Source organism: Chelonoidis abingdonii, chromosome 3, assembly GCF_003597395.2.
Source record: "Chelonoidis abingdonii isolate Lonesome George chromosome 3, CheloAbing_2.0, whole genome shotgun sequence".
Taxonomy (NCBI): Eukaryota; Metazoa; Chordata; order Testudines; family Testudinidae; genus Chelonoidis; species Chelonoidis abingdonii.
This window is the reverse complement of record NC_133771.1, coordinates 99,521,798-99,539,430: the sequence shown is the minus strand read 5'-3', so window position 1 is coordinate 99,539,430 and position 17,633 is coordinate 99,521,798. Positions and strand designations below refer to the sequence as shown.

The following is a 17,633-nucleotide window of genomic DNA, read 5'->3' as shown; positions in this document are numbered from 1 at the left end:
ATTTCCTTCTTTGACAGGGTTACTGGCCTACTGGATAAGGGGAAGCAGTAGCCATAATAGATCTTTATTTTAGTACTGCTTTTGACACTGTCCCACACGACACTCTCATAAGCTAACTAAGGAAAGGTGGTCTACATGAAAATATTACAAAGTGGGTGAATAACTGGTTGAAAAAGCACACTCAGTAGTTTTCAATGGTTTGCTTTCAAACTGGAAGGATGTATATGTGAGATCCCCCAGGGGCTGGGTACCACACTAATCATTAGTGTCTTTGATAACGCAGTGGAGAATATGCTTATACAATTTGCAGATGACACCAACCAGGGAGGGGTTGCAAGCACTCTGGAGAACAGAATCAGAATTCAAAACAACTGTGATAGTTGAAGAATTGATCTGAAATCAACAAGATGAAATTCAAAAAGAAAAAAGTGAAGTAGTGCACTTTGGAAGGAAAAATCAAATGCACAAACACAAAATGGAGAATAACTGGTGAGGATGTAGTATCGCAGAAAAGGATGTGGGGGTTATAGTGAATCACCAAGTGCGTATAAATTGATTTGTGATGTGAAGTGAAGTGGTTAGAAGCAAAATGGCATCCTTTAAAAACTGGAAGTTAAACCTACTGAGGAAAATAGAAAGGAGGATAAATTCTAGTAAGTCAAATGTAAAAGTATAATTAGGCAGGCCAAAAAGGAATTTGAAGAGTAACTAGCCAAAGACTCAAAAACTAAACATCAAATCTTTTCTTTTGTAAGTACAAAAGTACAGAAGCAGGAAACCTGCCAGTCAGTCAGTGGGGCCACTGGCTGCTTGAGGTGCTAATGGAGCACTCAAGGAAGTTAACGCCATTGTGGTGAAACTAAATGAACTCTTTGCATCAGTCTTCACTACAGACAATGCAAGGGAGATTCCCTACACCTGAACCATTCTTTTTAGGTGACAAATTCGAGGAACTGTCCCAGATTGAAGCATCAGTAGGTGGTTTTGGAACAAATTGATAAATTAAACAGTAATAAGTCACCAGGACAAGACGGTATTCACCCAGGAGTTCTGAAGGAACTCAAATATGAAACTGCAGAACTATTAACTGCGGAACGTTACCCACCACTTAAAAAAGCTTCTGTACCAGAAGCAAGCCCAGCAATTACAGGCTGGAAAGCCTAACTTCTGTACCAGGGAAATTGGTTGAAACTACAGTATATCAGAGAACAGAATTATCAGACACAGATGAACACGACTTGTTGATATGGCTTTTGTAAACAAAAATCATGCCTCATCAGTAAGACAAGCTTATTAAAAAAAATAAGTTCAAATTATTTTTCATGTCAGTCGTCTTTCCTTCAGAACAGTCAGCTTGATCCATGGCACAGTGTTATCTCCACTTCTTGAACCCAGCGCTCTGGCCAAAGTTAATAATACTACTCCTGCTTAGACTTTCAGAAAGCCTTTGACAAGGTCCCTCATCAAACGCTCTTAAGTAAGCGGTCCTGGGATAAGAGAGAAGGTTCTCTCATGGATCAGTAACTGGTTAAAACACAGGAAACAAAGGGTAGGAATAAATGGTCAGTTTTCAGAATGGAAAGAGATAAATAGCGATTTCCCTCAGGGGTCTGTACTGGGCCCAGTCCTATTCAACACATTCATAAATGATTTGGAAAAAGGGATAAACAGTGAAGTGGCAAAATTTGCCAGTGACACTAAATTACACAAGATAGTTAAGTCCAAAACAGACTGCAAAGATCTACAAAGGGATCTCAAAACACTGGGTGACTAGTCAACAAAATGCCAGCTGAAATTCAATGTTGATAAATTCATAGTAATGCACATGGGAAAACATAATCCCAACTCTTTATACAAAATGAGGGGGTATGAATTAGATGTTACCACTCAAGAAAGATTTTGGAGTAACTGTGGATATTTCTCTGAAAACATTTGCTCAGTGTGCAGCAGCAGTCAGTCAAAAAAGCTATCAGAATGTTAGGAACCATTAGGCAAGGGATAGATAAGACGACAGAAAATATCATAATGCCACTATATAGAATCATAGAGTATCAGGGTTGGAAGGGACCTCAGGAGGTCATCTAGTTCAACCCCCTGCTCAAAGCAGGACCAATCCTCAGACAGATTTTTGCCTCAGATCCCTAAGTGGCCCCCTCAAGGATTTAACTCACAACCCTGGGTTTAGCAGGCCAATGCTCAAACTACTGCCTTTGAGACAGATTTATAATTGTGCCGGCAATGAAAAATTCATTTGGAGATCACTTTCTAATAGAAAGCCAATACAATACACAATGTTTACCTGTATGAATATTGATGATTAATTGGTGGACAACAAAAATATTGGCATAACAAAACATATCAGGGGTGGTAGTAAGACAAACTTATTAAAAAAATAAGTTCAAGTTATTTTTCATGTCAGTCGTCTTTCCTTCAGAACAGTCAGCTTGATCCATGGCACCGTGTTATCTCCACTTCTTGAACCCAGCGCTCCGGCTAAAGTTAATAATGCTACTCCTGGTCCTCTGAGAGATGTGGAATAGAGTAGGCACTCCTTCACTAAAGTTTGCCTTTTTTGTACAGTGAAAGAAATGTGAGGTTTTTCTTAACTAACTAGAGAACATACACAGATTTTACCTAGATTGTAAGCTCTTTTCTGAAAGGATCATCTCTTTGTTTTATGTTCGTATAGTGCCTACCACAGTGGGATCTTGGTTCATGAGTGAGGTTCCTTAATTCTGTCATGTTACATATAAAAAAGAACACATGATACAGCACTCCCTTTTACTGGAACAATTACATTTTGTACATAAAAAAACCACAAAAGTAACCTTCAAAAATAGCTTTCTAGGAGCACTATGTGTATATGCAAAGATGACAAACAGGAGAGTATGTGCAGGCAAATCTGATCCTAAGAGCTTATCACGATGAAGATTGCACTTAAAACCATGCTTTTGCATGCACGCCCATTCCCTGCCCATGTGCTGAACCTGCTGGTAAGGGAGTTGCAAGCAGTGGAGCTCAATACTTTCGATCAGTGTAGAAGGTTGGGGGGGGAAGGGGGCGGTTAACTTTCTACTAACGTACATAATATAATACCCTCTAAAAGTTATAAGAAAGGCAAGGAGAATATGAGAAAGATTTTGGATCTGAGACAGACTGTGTCACACTTTGGTCACATCTTCTGTGACATGTAACTGTATCCTGGACATAAAAATGTAATTGCAATAATAATACATTGTCACTATGTTCTGCTTTTCACCCATAGAACTCAAATGGCTTTATTTTATAGATAGGAAAATTAAGGCACATATATACGAAGTGACTTGCTCACAGTCATATTTAAGGTCAGTAATTGATTTGCGAATAGAACCGAGGCCTTTTGACTCCCATTCCAGTGCTAGATACATTCAACAAGTTCTTTGAACAAAGCCCACTTTTAGAGAGCACAGTATAACAAAAGAAAGTTACTGTTTTAAATCAAATCTGTTATGTGTATACTTTACTGTTTTTACTATGAGATTTAAATAAAGTCAAATAAAACTAGCTTACCCAGATCAAGCCCCTTTACTATATTACGGAACAGAATGTGTCTGTTAAATAAGGATCTAATTTTCCATTCAAGCACTTTTTGAAACAGAAAATTGAATATGCTCTTTCTAAACCAAGATTCCTGGAATACTCTACCTTCAAATATGCTGCTAAGCAACAAGCACTCAAATTCCTAAATACTGCCATCTACATAACCACATATTTCTACTGCTTTGCATTCTAGTACCAAACCTGCTCTGTTGTAATCAACCTTTAAGCAGTAGGAGGCCTGAAACAAAATTCCTCAAAACACTGAGTGCTAACATTTCCATATTTATTGATTTGTAAGGCACATTAGTTGGGTATGAAGCAAGCTTTCTATTAAACTACACTGATTGAGCACGCATATTTGCACTCCCTTCCCAGAAAGAGCTCTTATGATCAGTATTTCCAGTGGAAAGTAATAATAAAATACCAGAGAACAATTACAACCCGCATTTATGAGCGCACTCTGTTTCTCTCCATCATCTTTGTTTATAAAATTGGCAAAGTTGCAAAGTCTTGTATAACTGGCAATTCATTTAAGATGGGGGGAGTCTGTTTATATCTGGTATCCAACCACATTATATTCTTATTGCCCAGGATTGGCATTATCCCGCTCAAATGTCTTCAGCCTCAGAAAATTGAACTTACTTCTGTGACAAGTGCCTTAGCCATGCTGAAAAGCCTGCACAGGTTCAAAAGCTTGCAAGAAAAGTACTGCATTTGGTTTATTGACATTTATTTACTTGAAATCCAAGGATAAGAACTGGCATCTTGCTCTAGTTCTATTTTTTCCTCTGAGTTGTACAAAGATAAGAGAACAGCTATCTCAGGCTTTAGGCCATCTGATGAATATTTTAAAATTCAATTCTTATAAATCACAACCCCATTGATTTCACCTCATTTTTATGTGATGTGATGTTATTAACAAAGCAGTCAAGACATCCAGTTTTCGGGGAAAATATGCTAACTACCACTTCCCTTTTCAATTCTCCCACCACCCAGCTAGGCAATGAGGAGCCGGAGACAGCTTAAAGGGAATCATGCATGCCCAAGGTTAACAGAGCTGACCTCTGAGCCCCATGAAGAGAAATCTCAGCATTCATTAAAACTCAGACAAAAACCCCTGTATAGCCAGCCTTCTTCCTTATGAAAGTAGCCTCAGGAATGTAAACCACTCACTAAAGGTTAAAAGGAACAAGTAGTGGGAGGCTGCCCTTCTGCATTAGGAGGCTGAGTGGGGAAGCTAGATACCCTCACTATCCTCTCTCTCACACACACTATGCACACTTTATATAACATGTCTGTAAAGGTTGGGATGTCTCTCAAAGATGGATTTCACCAGCCCTCTCATGCTCCTCAGGCAGGCCCTGTTCCTAATAGGATGGTCATTGTCCACAGGGTTGATTACATTTGGGGCAACGAAAAAAACTGTTTTGCAGATTGCTTAAAAACTCTAAGGCCAACTCTGCTAGCTAAAGCTTCCAGCCCTCTTTAGGAAATGAGAGTAGCAGCTGGCTTAGTCCCCTCAGCAGGGCCGGCTCCAGGCCACAGCGCGCCAAGCGTGCGCTTGAGGCAGCACACCACAGGGGGTGCTCTGCCGGTTGCTGGAAGGGCGGCAGGCGGCTCCGGTGAAGCTGCCGCAGGCGTGGCTGTGGATGGCCCGCTGGTGCCCCGGCCCCGGCAGGTCCACCGGAGCCGCGCTCCGGTGGACCTCCCGCAGACACGCCTGCGGCAGCTCCACCAGAGCCGCGGGACCAGCTGACCATCCACAGAAATGCCTGTGGGAGGCCCACCGGAGCCACGGGACTGGCGAGCGGCAGAACGCCCCCCGCGGCGTGCCGCCGTGCTTGGGGCGGCAAAATTGCTAGAGCCGACTCTGCCCCTCAGGCAGTTGCCATGGCCAGGGTGTGCCTACCCACAACAGCTGCTGCAAGAGGTACTCCCTTCAAAAGTCCACCCTCACTGCTAGGAGTACAGGGAGAGGCACAATGTAGTCCTCACACTTTTTTCTACCAGTCATTCCAGATGTGAGGAAGAGGAGGAGGAAGAAGAAGAAGGAGGCAGGCCAACCTGTCACTCCACTGACCTCAGGAACTAAATGAGTCCCATTCACCTCAGGAACTAAATGAGAATGTTTTCCAATAGACATTCAAAACCACCACCAAATGGGACCCACTTTTCACTGCATACTTGACCAACAGGTGGGAGCTGTGAGATGGCTGCCCTGCCTACCAGAGACTACAGGACACCTCCACCACTCCTGTAAAGAGAGATGCCAGGTCAGGTAAGCAACTTAGAACCTCCATGAGATATAGTGGTGGGCAAGAAGCACGATGGGTCTAGAGAGGTAGGGTGCAAGGATTGATGCACTTGGGAGTGGGAAAAGAATATTGAATTAATGGGTTGTGGGTAGAGAGAGAATGGAATTGATTTGTGTGTTGTGAGGAGAACACAGAGAACAACAGGGGTAGGAGAGTCCTCTGCCCAGGGGATGTCACATGTATCACCGGCTGAGTTGGCAAATATTAAAGGAAACCCCTCTTTAAAATTCAGACATCACCTCACTGTAGTTAGTGCAATTTTTTCTTGCTCTTATCCAGCTTACGTTATGAAGGGGATTTCTTGTTTCCTGTCTAGTACCTTCATGTACCCCAAAAATCTTTTGTATCAATTGCCAAGATGCTTACATGGAAGTGCCACAGCAGCCTGTGCAAAAGATTCTGGGGCATATGCAATGCCAGAAGACATCAAACTGCACACAGCTGAACTAGAAAAAAAGTCTTATCAGAGAAGAAACCAAGAGAGAACAGTAGAGGTAGAAGGCTATGCACAAGCTATGTTAGAAGGTAGGAGAGAAGGGAAAGTAGGCTGCTCAGTTTAGGGAGAGGAACAGAAGGGATTCATGAAACAGTGTAATTTCAGGAGATTTAGGATCTTAGGATGGGAAGGTGAACTGGGTCGGAAGAAAACAATAAGACTGGTGTTGCATGAGGGGAACTGTAGCTGGCTAAGCAGGCCTGACCCTCTAGACACAAGTCCCTTTCCTCATACTCCTCGATAGGGTGACCAGATGTCCCGATTTTACATGGACAGTCCTGATTTTTGGGTCTTTTTCTTATATAGGCTCCTATTACTCCCCACCCCCATCACGATTTTTCACACTTGCTGTCTGGTCACTCTACTCCTCGATCTCTGAAAATATGCTTATTTCTGAAGCCAGACTATTTGGGAAATAGATATTAAGAATTCTATGGTATTTTCAGCACTTAGCATTGCCATTACTGAATGGGAGGTTCCCAGCATCAGCCCTATGCTTATTCAGACTGCAAGTGCTGAAAGATAAAAGCAGACAGAGGTTCAAAGATTGGGAGAAGGAAGAGGTTTGTATTTTATGATGTTTATTATTTGAATAAACCTGCATCTCTTTCTAGTTTTATGTGGAGTCTTAATAAATATTTCTTTAAATTGAAAATAAGGATCTAATTATGTATTTTAATAATAATTTCTCCCATCCTCCCTCCCATTGTCTTGTCTTGGCCCCAATCCTGAAAATGTTTGTGTGTGCTTAAATGAGACTACTTGTGTGCTTAAAGTTAAGTCAATGGTACTTCTCTAGTGCTTAAAGATAAGCATGGGATTAGGGATTTAGTTTGTAAGGTCTTTTGGGGCACAGACTGTCTCTTACTAATTTACGTGTTCATACAGTGCCTAATGAAATAAGAGTCCTGAGCTTAGCTGAGGCTACCAAGGACTACCACAATGCAAATAATTATTAACAACAAGGCTTTTTGAAGTTTTGATGGGCTTTGTGAATTTTCTGAAAGTCTGAATTTAATTTAGAGAGTCTGCAAATAACAGATTTGCAGGTAGACTGAAGATGGTGGCCAACTCCCTTTTCCCTGCTACATTTTATATTAATATACATGGATGGGGGGGGGGGGGCGAGAAGAGGGCTGTGTATGTATTTCTTGACTTATTGCACATTTTACTGATTTATGTCACCCCACACTGTGGCAACATAAAATGGCACAAATTTTTGAAACGGGTGAAGAGTCATTTAATTTCCTGAAAGTTGTTAAATAATGGGGCATTTGTGAGTGCTTGAAAATTCTTAGCGTTTACCTTTCTTTCAGTCAGAATGTAGTCCCCCCCAGCAGCGCATGTTGATCTGATTAATCAGCTTACTTTGAATTCAATGGATTTTTCAAGGTAAACAGCTATAGCAGGTAACTAGCAAAGTAGTAGCAATGTTCTGAAAAACTACAGAAGAAAATATAACCAAAAATACTCAGTTTTTTGCCCAATATTTAAGGGTCTTTAATTGAATCCCACTGTGCTAAAAGCATGGAGGTTCCGTTCTCTGCTGCTGATTAGACTGAAGTCTATAACTGCAGCAGTAATGAGGGTTCAGAGTTACGTCAGACAGAGAGGAGGGAGATCTCAGAATAAAAGATTTCCAGATATAAAAGTCCCATGAAGCTTTAGCATGGGACCTATTTGCATGTTAAAAAAAATAAATCTTCCAGTGATGTTAACACCGTGGCCACTGTCCTGAGGGAGAATGAGACACAAAAGATACAAGTGAGAAAACAGTGGAAAAATACAACCTAAAAAGAAACCTTGGGGCATCCCACATCTGTTTGTTTTCTGATTAACTAACCGCAGTGCATTTTATATTCTGGTTATGAAAAAGGTATCTGTGCACTAAGACCCAGACGAAACTCAGGGCTAAAAATGAATCATGAACAGAGCAAAACTAAGCAACATGAAGTGGCTTGATTTAGTCTCCATACTCAACACGCATTCACACTACTAATGGGCATAGTAAAAGGCCAGTTTGACAAGGACAGTCTCCTCTGCGGCAGCAAAGGCAGCAGGGGGATGCTACGAAGAGCTGCTGGTTGAAATATACTTTAGCAATACATATGATTGCGCTGACTTTTTAAACTGTCCCAAGAACATAATCTTATTAATTAGAGAGAAAATAGTTCATTGTGTAATTGACAAATTGGACAGTTTACACAAATCCTACAAAGCAGGAAAAGAATAAGTAATGCTGTCAGACCAAGCCGTTTGAAGAACAGGATCGCCTAACATGGTATTTGGAAAGATATATTTAGGAAACAGGAATCCAAAATAAACTACATTACACGGCAGCCTCAATGTAAAGCATTAGAAAAGTCCAGGAGCTGAGCTATATAAATCCATTAATTTCGTTAATCAGCTTTCTGTAATAGCAGCTGACAGAACATGCTTTTATTTGAGAATTCCTGCTCCTCAGCAGGCACCAAACATGTATCTACAATGACATATTACTCTTTTCTTTAAAAGCTAAACAGAGGCCACATTCCCCATTGTGTTACTTCAAGAAAATACATACAATCCTGTTCACAACCAACATTTTGCCTTCCTTTGAGACACCTGTTTAATACAATTCTGGTAAGTATCAATGAGGCCTATATTTACTTCAGTAAAATTTCATCCTTCCATTTCTCTGTCCACCCCCATTAAATCATGTTTTCTAAACATGCCACTCTCAGCAAAATGATAATACACTTCTACCCCGATATAACGCTGTCCTTGGGAGCCAAAAAGTCTTACCGCGTTATAGGGGAAACTGTGTTATATCGAACTTGCTTTGATCTGCCGGAACGCAAAGCCCCCCCCGAGCACTGCTTTATCATGTTATATCCGAATTCATGTTATATCAGGTCGTGTTATATCGAGGTAGAGGTGTACTCGCCCTTGTGTTTCAAGAGCCCTGCCCTGCCACATGCGGAGAGTCCACAACTCCCAAAAAAGCCAGTGGGAGTTAGGTGGTGAGTGAAATTCAACCCTGTGCAGAAGGCCTTATGCTGGCCCCAGGCACCTTTTAAATCCTGCATAAACCTTCAAAATAAACTTTCTGCACAGTGATGAATTTCATCCAATGTAAATTATACTTTATATAACTGGATCTTAAGCTAATTAATACAATTAAATACTACCAGTAAGATTATTTATTAACTAACATTAACTAAAACTGTATAAATAAAAACCTAACAAAAATATCTTGGGACATATTATGCAATCAGTTTTTAAACTGAACTCCCCACTGACCTCAGTCAAGAGCTCTGTTTAAAAACCAGTAGCATGATCTGGCCTATTGTGTGCAACTCACACATGCACTGGTATCGTCACAAGATCAGGATTATAATTTCTCTATATGGAGAAAGCTCAGAAAGAAGTGAACAGTGAACGAGACGGCTCTAGTTTAAACAGAGGATTCTTTTTATATATAAAGTTTTAAATAAACATAGTGCTTTTCTTTTTAAAAGGTCTCTGTTAATATGTTGCTGTACTACATTTACTGTATCTATGGGGATGCACAGAAGTAGTGAAAGGAAAAGCAGAAATTAGAGTTGCAAGACTGTAAAATGGTGATTCCAGAGAGATTTTTTTCAAGGAGCTATCAGGACACCCTCTACATTCTGAATCCTGTTACACAGGAACCCCTACAAAGCCTTGGAGAGAGATGCAATACCCCCACCGCCCCAGGGATGCTTTTAAACAAGGCAGACAAGCATGTCATTAGTGACACAAAAGCGCACAATTTACTTTGAGAACTGTTTAATCTCTAAGAGGTAAACAAAATCTTTAATTATTCAACAAATAGGCTTCATTCACCATCCCCCAAACACAGAAAATATGGATGTGCTTTCTATTTTGGCTAACAGGGTTTTATTTACCTTTAAAGTTCCAGTGAACAGATTAATAAGAGACAGACTAAAGTACAAACGATTTAATTGTGAAACAGATTGGGGGAAGGAATAAAGGAAGCCACACAAAGGTCTGGAAGCTGCAGAGCAAGGTAAGTAGCATGTTCTAATATATTTAGTACAGTATAGGATAATGCAGACCCCAGCGGATTATAGCGAGAAGGAAAGAAAAACAAAAACGCATTTCTTGTATAGAAAGGTCTTTAACACTGAGAAGAGAGGGAACAGAGTCAGTGCTTTAGGAGAGTCTCATTTCCCTGGTTTCCTCCCCCTCACATAGATCAACCCAAATCTTTCCAATTCTGTTTTAAACCAACCCAAATCTATTTCTACGTTCAACCTGTAGTGTTGGGTTAAGGGGGGCACAATGAGGGCCCTCTCCCCCAAGAAAAGGGAGAAACACAAACACACCAGAAATAACCTCCCCTAGCGGGCCTCAGGTGCTCACTCTAAGTTGCTTTACTTGCAGGGAGGGGGTCTGTCGGTTTGTTTGCAGGGGTGGGGACAGAGACTAGAGGCTGTATAATCTCCATAGTCTAAGGAGCATCCCTTATTCAAAAACAGCCCCCAAGGCTGAGCTGCATGTCCCTGGGTCCCCGGGAATGAAGGTTCCCCCCTCTGGAGCCTGGACCTGCTGCACCAGGAGGGAAAAGTGAAGAGAGCAAGATACAAAGTGACTCCCCAGAACAGCCCCCAAAGCTCGCCACCTGCGGACGCTGCTGCCCGCCCAGGAACTAACCTTGTGCCTGCTGCGCCTCCATCGTCCAGAAGACGGTAAGGCCGGGACGAGCTTGAGAAGGAGCCGCTGCCTGGCACCCACCTGCACCGCAGTACCCAAAGGGGAGGTTCAGGGCTGCCGCGATAGCCGCCGCGAGCAGACTCTAGTCACCTCTTTCCCCGCGGCCCCCGCCTCCTCCCAGGGAGTCCGGGAGCCGCAGCCGCACGCCCCCTGGTGGCCAGAGCCGAGTAGAGAAGGGAGCGCGCCGACGTACAACACTAGCGCTGCTCACCTGAAACAGGCAGACTGGCCTCGCCGCCATCCCCGCCCCATGGGGGTTGACAAGGGACCTGTGCAGGGAGCAGAGCTGGCATGTTACCTGCTTTCTCAATCTATTTTAAGCCACGTAAAGGACATATCTTTGTTTAATGACATACTGAACATGAATTCTAAGAAACAAAGAGTCCTGCGGCACCTTACAGACTAACAGGTGCCACAGGACTTTTTGCTGCTTTTACAGATCCAGACTAACACGGCTACCCCTCTGATACATGAATTCTAAGATTTCTTAATGAATGTGTTACAGAGATAATACCAATTTATAAATCACTCCTGTAGGATTTTATTTATTTATTATTGTTACGAGTAACATCTAAAATGGCTGTAACTGAAAGAGATTAGAGGAATACATTGCTGTTCCTCCCCCCCAGCCCATTTGATTATACTCCTCACATAGTCAGTTTTTCCCAGTCTTTCACCCAGCAACAGGGAATAGATTTTCCTCTTTTAAAGAAAATCTGATTAACTAGCAGGGCAGGGGACTTAGAGGCAGATGTACCTGGAACTATTTTAAAAAAATGTTAGGCATCAAATTTTCAAAAGTGCATAAGGTACTTAAGAACATAAGTCCCATTTTTAAATGTGCCTGGGGACCTAACTCCCACAATGAAAATGGGCTTTTGAAAATCCCACTAGGCACACGTTTCCCTCTCTTTAGGCACTTTTAAAATGTGGCAGCATGGATTTATGTCACTTTTGAAAATGGGACTTATACTTCTAAATCACTGAAGCATTTTCAGTAGGATTGAGGAGCATAAGGCCCAGATCCTCAAAGGTACTCAGGTGCTTAATTCCCATGGAAGTTAGGTGCCCAGCTACTTTTGAGGATCTGCACCCTAAGTGACCTAGGAGCATAAGTTCCATTTTCATAAGTCACTTACGCGTTTGATGGCAAAATTTTCAAAATCTCACGGTGTTCCTTAAAAAGTAATATAATATATGACACTTTACTGAGTGTCACTGTCAGCTTGGGTGGTTTTACAATCACAGGTTTTTTTTAAGTTGTCTCTCTTATTGCTATGTGAAAGACTCACACAAACCACAGAGGGAAATGACTGTGGTGAAAACAGTGGAAGTGATTATATGCAGCGCTATTAAATGCACAAAGTGAACAAAATGAAAAAAGAACATATATTTCTATCAGTTTAGTCATTTTATGTGCTAAAAGTAACAATAAGACAAAAAGCAAGTTTTTTTTAAGTTGCCAGTGACTCTTTAGGACCAAATTATTGAAATTAAACATATAAAATATGCCACTAGGCATCCAGTCCAGAACACAGAAGTTAGGCCCCAATCCTGAAAATATTTATGCACATGAGCTGTCCCATGTACGCTATACATAATGTTAAATCTTATGTTTCTGCAGGAGTGGGGCTTTCGAAAGCTCCTCATTTCTAGTATTGCTCACCAAGATGGAAGAATACATGTACAATATAAAGTTTAAAAATAGGTATACAATAAAATTAAACAGAAAATTTAGACTGAATACTAAGAAAACATTTTTCAAATAGAACTCCTTCAGTTGTGTGAAAAGGCCTATTTCATTTCACTTTTAGAAAATGTTAATAAAATGGAGTTACATATAATTTCCACTACAATGATCTTGAACACTGTTAGATGGCTGGTGCATATAGGGTCAAACTGTATTCAAAACAATTTTTGAAGAAAACTGCAAGGCTAGGAGTCAAGGACTAGTCACAAGGATGGGAACTTTGTTAGGCTCCATCCAGATCCACTCCCCCACGCTTGTTCAAGATGGGTCTGAGGGAAACCTACGTTAGTGAACTATTATAAACACTGTTTTCAAATGTAGTTTATTTCTCATAGAAAATGGTGAAAGTCCCATCACTTGTACACTTTAAAACTAAGGCAGAACAATGCATTCATAGAGTATTGGTAAAATCCTGTAGTGGCAGAGGATGGCCTAGATTATCTTGGTCTTCAATTTCTATTCTACGTTTAGTAAACTATGTTTGGAAACACTAATTTCCCATCCCACCTTTCAATGGTTTTGCATTGTGTATATCAAAAAAGTAACCCCTTTACATTGCATTTATTTCAGTTGTGATGGATAGCCGGTAAAATAGGTCAGAGTGAAGAGAAAGTCATTTTCCTTCCAGTGCCTGTTGACAAGGCCACTCTCCTAATTTAGTCCCCTCCTTAGTGGAGCTATTGCAATGTCTATAAAACACTATCCAATCACCACACCTATTTAACAAAACCACAGCTTCTTTTCTTTCTCATGTTATGCTGTACACTAGCCTCTGCTGAGTACTCAAATTTAGCATCTTAACTAAAAATGGAAAGTTTGTCAGGACACCACTCTGTGTACCTATATGCTCTAGTGTAAAATGGTAGCTGGGGCCCATTTACGTGCGAGTGTATTCAAGAATGGAGATTGTTAGTACATAGTAGTTTGAGGCAGACTGCACATTTGCTTCAGTTTATGCTAATACTAGAATATTTTCTGACTCCACTATACGGGGTAATCTTGTTTCTTTTTTCTTCGTAATTAATGTGACACTGGAAAATAATGAAATTAGGTGTTGCCTCTTTCTTATATATACATTTGTTAGATAGAGACTGTTCCTTATTGTGGACCTCACTTGAGCACGATGGGAGTTGAGGGCACTCAGAACTGCACAATGGGGGGGGGGGGAGTAGATTTGGTGACACCGAAACACTTTGCAATTTTGAAATTTCCTTCAATTTTATTTTAACATATTAAAGTGTTTTAAAATGCTCAAAATCTAAACATATGTTTCAGGTCAAAGCATTTTGTTTAACCTGAAATGAATTTTTTTACTTTTTGGTTTGCCAAAATATAAAATAAGGAATTGAAACAAAAATATTGTGTTTTGGGTCAAACTGAAACAAGTTTTTTATGCATTTTGGAATTGCCAGCAAACTGAAAAATCTGTTACTCAGCCCAGCTTTAGCACTCAGCACATTGCAGGCTAGACTTGTTGGAGGCTAAAATGAGAGAGTAAAGATAACAGAGATATAAGGTAATAGGAGGTAAAGAACATTTTGGACCCTTATTTGTGGACCTAACAACAACATGTAACATGTTAGTTTTAAGAAAAAATAATGCACTTAATGAAAATGATTATAGATAGTCTAAAATGAACATTTATAAGTAAGAAAAATGATTGTTTATTGGAAAATATTTTAGAACACTGCAAAGTACAGGTTTCATATTACAACTCAACTTTGTTTTTTGAAGACAAAACTTGAAAGTGCCAGATCTACCCAAGGCAGCCTTAATTTATATACATTTGAAAAAAACATTCCTTTTAATATGCTTAGGCTGCTGCTTTTGAATTTGAATGATTGTAAAATATGAATAGATTTTTTCCGGCAAGCCTGCCCCATTTATGATTTGTACATCTCTTTTGACTGCACAGAAGAGTTTACTACTTATGCAAGGGTGACAGCAGTATGCTGAATGTGAGAAAAATTGATTGCGGTGTTTCATATCTTTTCAAATAAGGAGACATTGTTCCATAAGTAGATCTCTGCACAGAAGTACTATTTAAGTCAATATGCAGTAGTGGTGTAGCTGTGTCAATCCTAGGATATTAGAGAGAAGGTAGGTGAGGTAATATCTCAGGACCTGAAGAGGAGCTCTGTGTAAGCTCGAAAGCTTGTCTCTCTCACCAACGGAAGTTGGTCCAGTAAAAGCTATTACCTCACTCACCTTGTCTCTCTAATCTAAGTAAATAGATATTTTGGATTAAAAATTTCAAAGCACACTAATGGCAGGATATAGTTAAAAATTTGTGAAACAGCAGAGCAACCCCTCTCTATATATAACTGTTTCACTGAATACAGCACAATCAGTACATTTGCTTTTTAAAAAATATAGGATGAGATTTTCAAAGCTGTCTAAGAGATATGGATTAAATTTAATGGGAATTATGCATCTAAATCCATTAAATCTGCTGAAAAATAGGTTATTTTATTCATATTTTTATGAAGCCCTATTATGGATGAAATCTTTTTCACTCACATATCTCATTTTTTCACACAAGAAAACGTATTCACTACGGTATAAAGAGAAACTGAGTAACATTTTACTGAACAAAATTACAATATTTGGCAATCACAAAAGCTAGATCTACACTTACTAGATTTCAAATACATTTAAGGAACCAAATCTACACTGTTTATTGGCTTCATGAAGACAATCTCATGTCTATGTGGTAGAGTGAAAAAGAAACTGCTCCATTACAAGTATTTTCATAGCATTTTAAAACTCTGAAATCAATTTTGTTAAAAACAAAAGTGATCATAAAGATGAATAGCCCACTGAAATTAAAGTCATGATGTACTTAAAGGATTAATTTTCCATCTACAGCATAGTACCTCTAATTGAATCACCCAACCTAATATTTCCCCATGCTATCAGCTACATCTGTCATTGATTTGGTAAGTTTCCTCATCAAGCTTGCCATTTTAGAGATTTCCTGCCATTTTTCTGACTGAAGAGACTGACGTAGCACATGCTTTGTTTTCAGTGCTGAAATATCCTGATCAAGCTGCAGCATCTTAGTAGATGTTTGCGAGAGTTCATTGTCCTTCCCAACAAGCTGTAATGGGGAAAATATTGTCAGTTGAAAAAGGGGGCCAGACAGAACAAAACCAAAAGCAAGTGAGTTAAGATTTTTAAAGTCTTATGAGTTATTGGATAGCTATGTACACAGTTGAGATTGCTCTGTTTTTAAAACACAGAGTAATCAAAGATAATGAATCAATTTTGTTGGAAATATTTAGTACATTTCACAGGCTATTTTTTTGCCACCTGATGATACATCTACTAAAATGACACCATTGGTTTAGTGAGAGCCTTAAGTGGTTCTCTGTTTGTTTGTCATTTGTGATCAACCTTAAATCCATTCTGCAGAGAGATTAAGGGCAAGATTCTACAGGACGCTGAGTACCCTTAAATCCCATTAACTTCCCACAGTTAATACTGAGGGATTGCGATGCATGGTTCACAACACAGCCCTAACGATGGCAATAAAATATCAGCACTGACTGTCAGTCCCCTGGGCTGAAAGATCACATACCTGGATGAAGCTGCAGCATAGGCATGAAGAGACTGCATGAGCAAAATGACAGTCAACAATGAATGTAGATGAGCCTTAATTCCTGTTAGGATTGCCAAAAATTAGATCTACCACCAACAGGGGGACAAGAGACTCCAAGGGTATGTCTACACAGCAAAGAAAAACCCGTGGCTGAGCCGTGCATGTCGACTCAGGCTCATGAAGCTTGGGCTGTGGGGCTGTTTCATTGCTGTCTAGGCCTCTGGGCTCAGGCTGGAGCCGAGGCTCTCAGACCCTGTAGCAATGAAACACCCCCACAGCCTGAGCCCAGGCTAGCTGTGATTTTTCTTTTTTTCTTTTTTTTGCTGTGTAGACATAGCTTTAGTCACGTACTTTGGCTGGAAATGCCAAGGTCATGCTTTGATTACTTTTTTTCCAATAAGAGACTGGGAAAATATTAAGTTATACTTTAGGGCACCACACTTATAATTTACTCCCTTTCATTCATATTTAGTGGACTATTCAAAATGAGAATAAAAAACTCAATGTAGTTTTCATTTTCACTTTTTCTAAGTTCTTTTGCTGTTTATTTTTGTATCCAAAGTATACCTGGTGTTTAGTACAGTTCTGAAAAATAAAGAAACACAGGTTCCTAGGAAATGTCTATATTACAAATTACAACAGACAACAGTCACAGAGTAGTTGATGTAACGGATGCAATTATAATACTAAAGGATAGATTTACCATCTTCTGAACTTAGGGGGGATTTCCCTCAGGAAAAGGAAAGTAGGGCTTTCAAATTCATCCTAATTTGAAGTTTTAGTGAGGGAGAAAGTGTGAACCTCTGCCAGGGGCTTTCCAGAAACCCTACCAGTATGGTCCTACCAAATTCACTGTCCATTTTTATCGATTTCACTGGCATAGGATTTTAATAATAGTAAATTTTATTATTTCAGCTATTAAAATCTGAAATTTCAGTGTTGTAATTTGTAATTTGAGCCAAAAAGGAGTTGTGTGTTGGGGGGAGGGTCACAAGGTTACGTAGGTGGGGGTTGCACTACTGCTACCCTTACTTCTGCGCTGCTGATGGCGGCGGCGCTGCCATCAGAGCTGGGAAGCTGGAGAGCGGTGGCTGCTGGCCGGGAGCCCAGCTCTGAAGGTTGAGCCGCCCCCACCAGCAGTGCAGAAGTAAG

General features: G+C 40.2%; 2 protein-coding genes across 3 annotated transcripts in view; both read right to left on the bottom strand.

Annotated features, from left to right (window-relative positions):
* The window catches only part of TPD52L1 (TPD52 like 1), a 90,162-nt gene extending 79,000 nt beyond the window's left edge, over window positions 1-11,162 (bottom strand). For both annotated transcript variants that reach the window (XM_032793392.2, XM_032793393.2), the window contains exon 1: window positions 11,071-11,162. In XM_032793392.2, the coding sequence (XP_032649283.1) occupies window positions 11,071-11,092 (22 nt within the window). In that variant the 5' untranslated portion in view covers window positions 11,093-11,162. The remainder of the gene's footprint in view (window positions 1-11,070) is intronic.
* Window positions 11,163-14,551: 3,389 nt separating this feature from the next.
* Window positions 14,552-17,633, bottom strand: part of LOC116832576 (uncharacterized) — a 37,696-nt gene continuing 34,614 nt past the window's right edge. Inside the window, exon 9 of the mRNA XM_032793395.2 lies at window positions 14,552-15,980. Coding sequence (XP_032649286.1) covers window positions 15,777-15,980 — 204 coding nt within the window. The 3' untranslated portion in view covers window positions 14,552-15,776. The remainder of the gene's footprint in view (window positions 15,981-17,633) is intronic.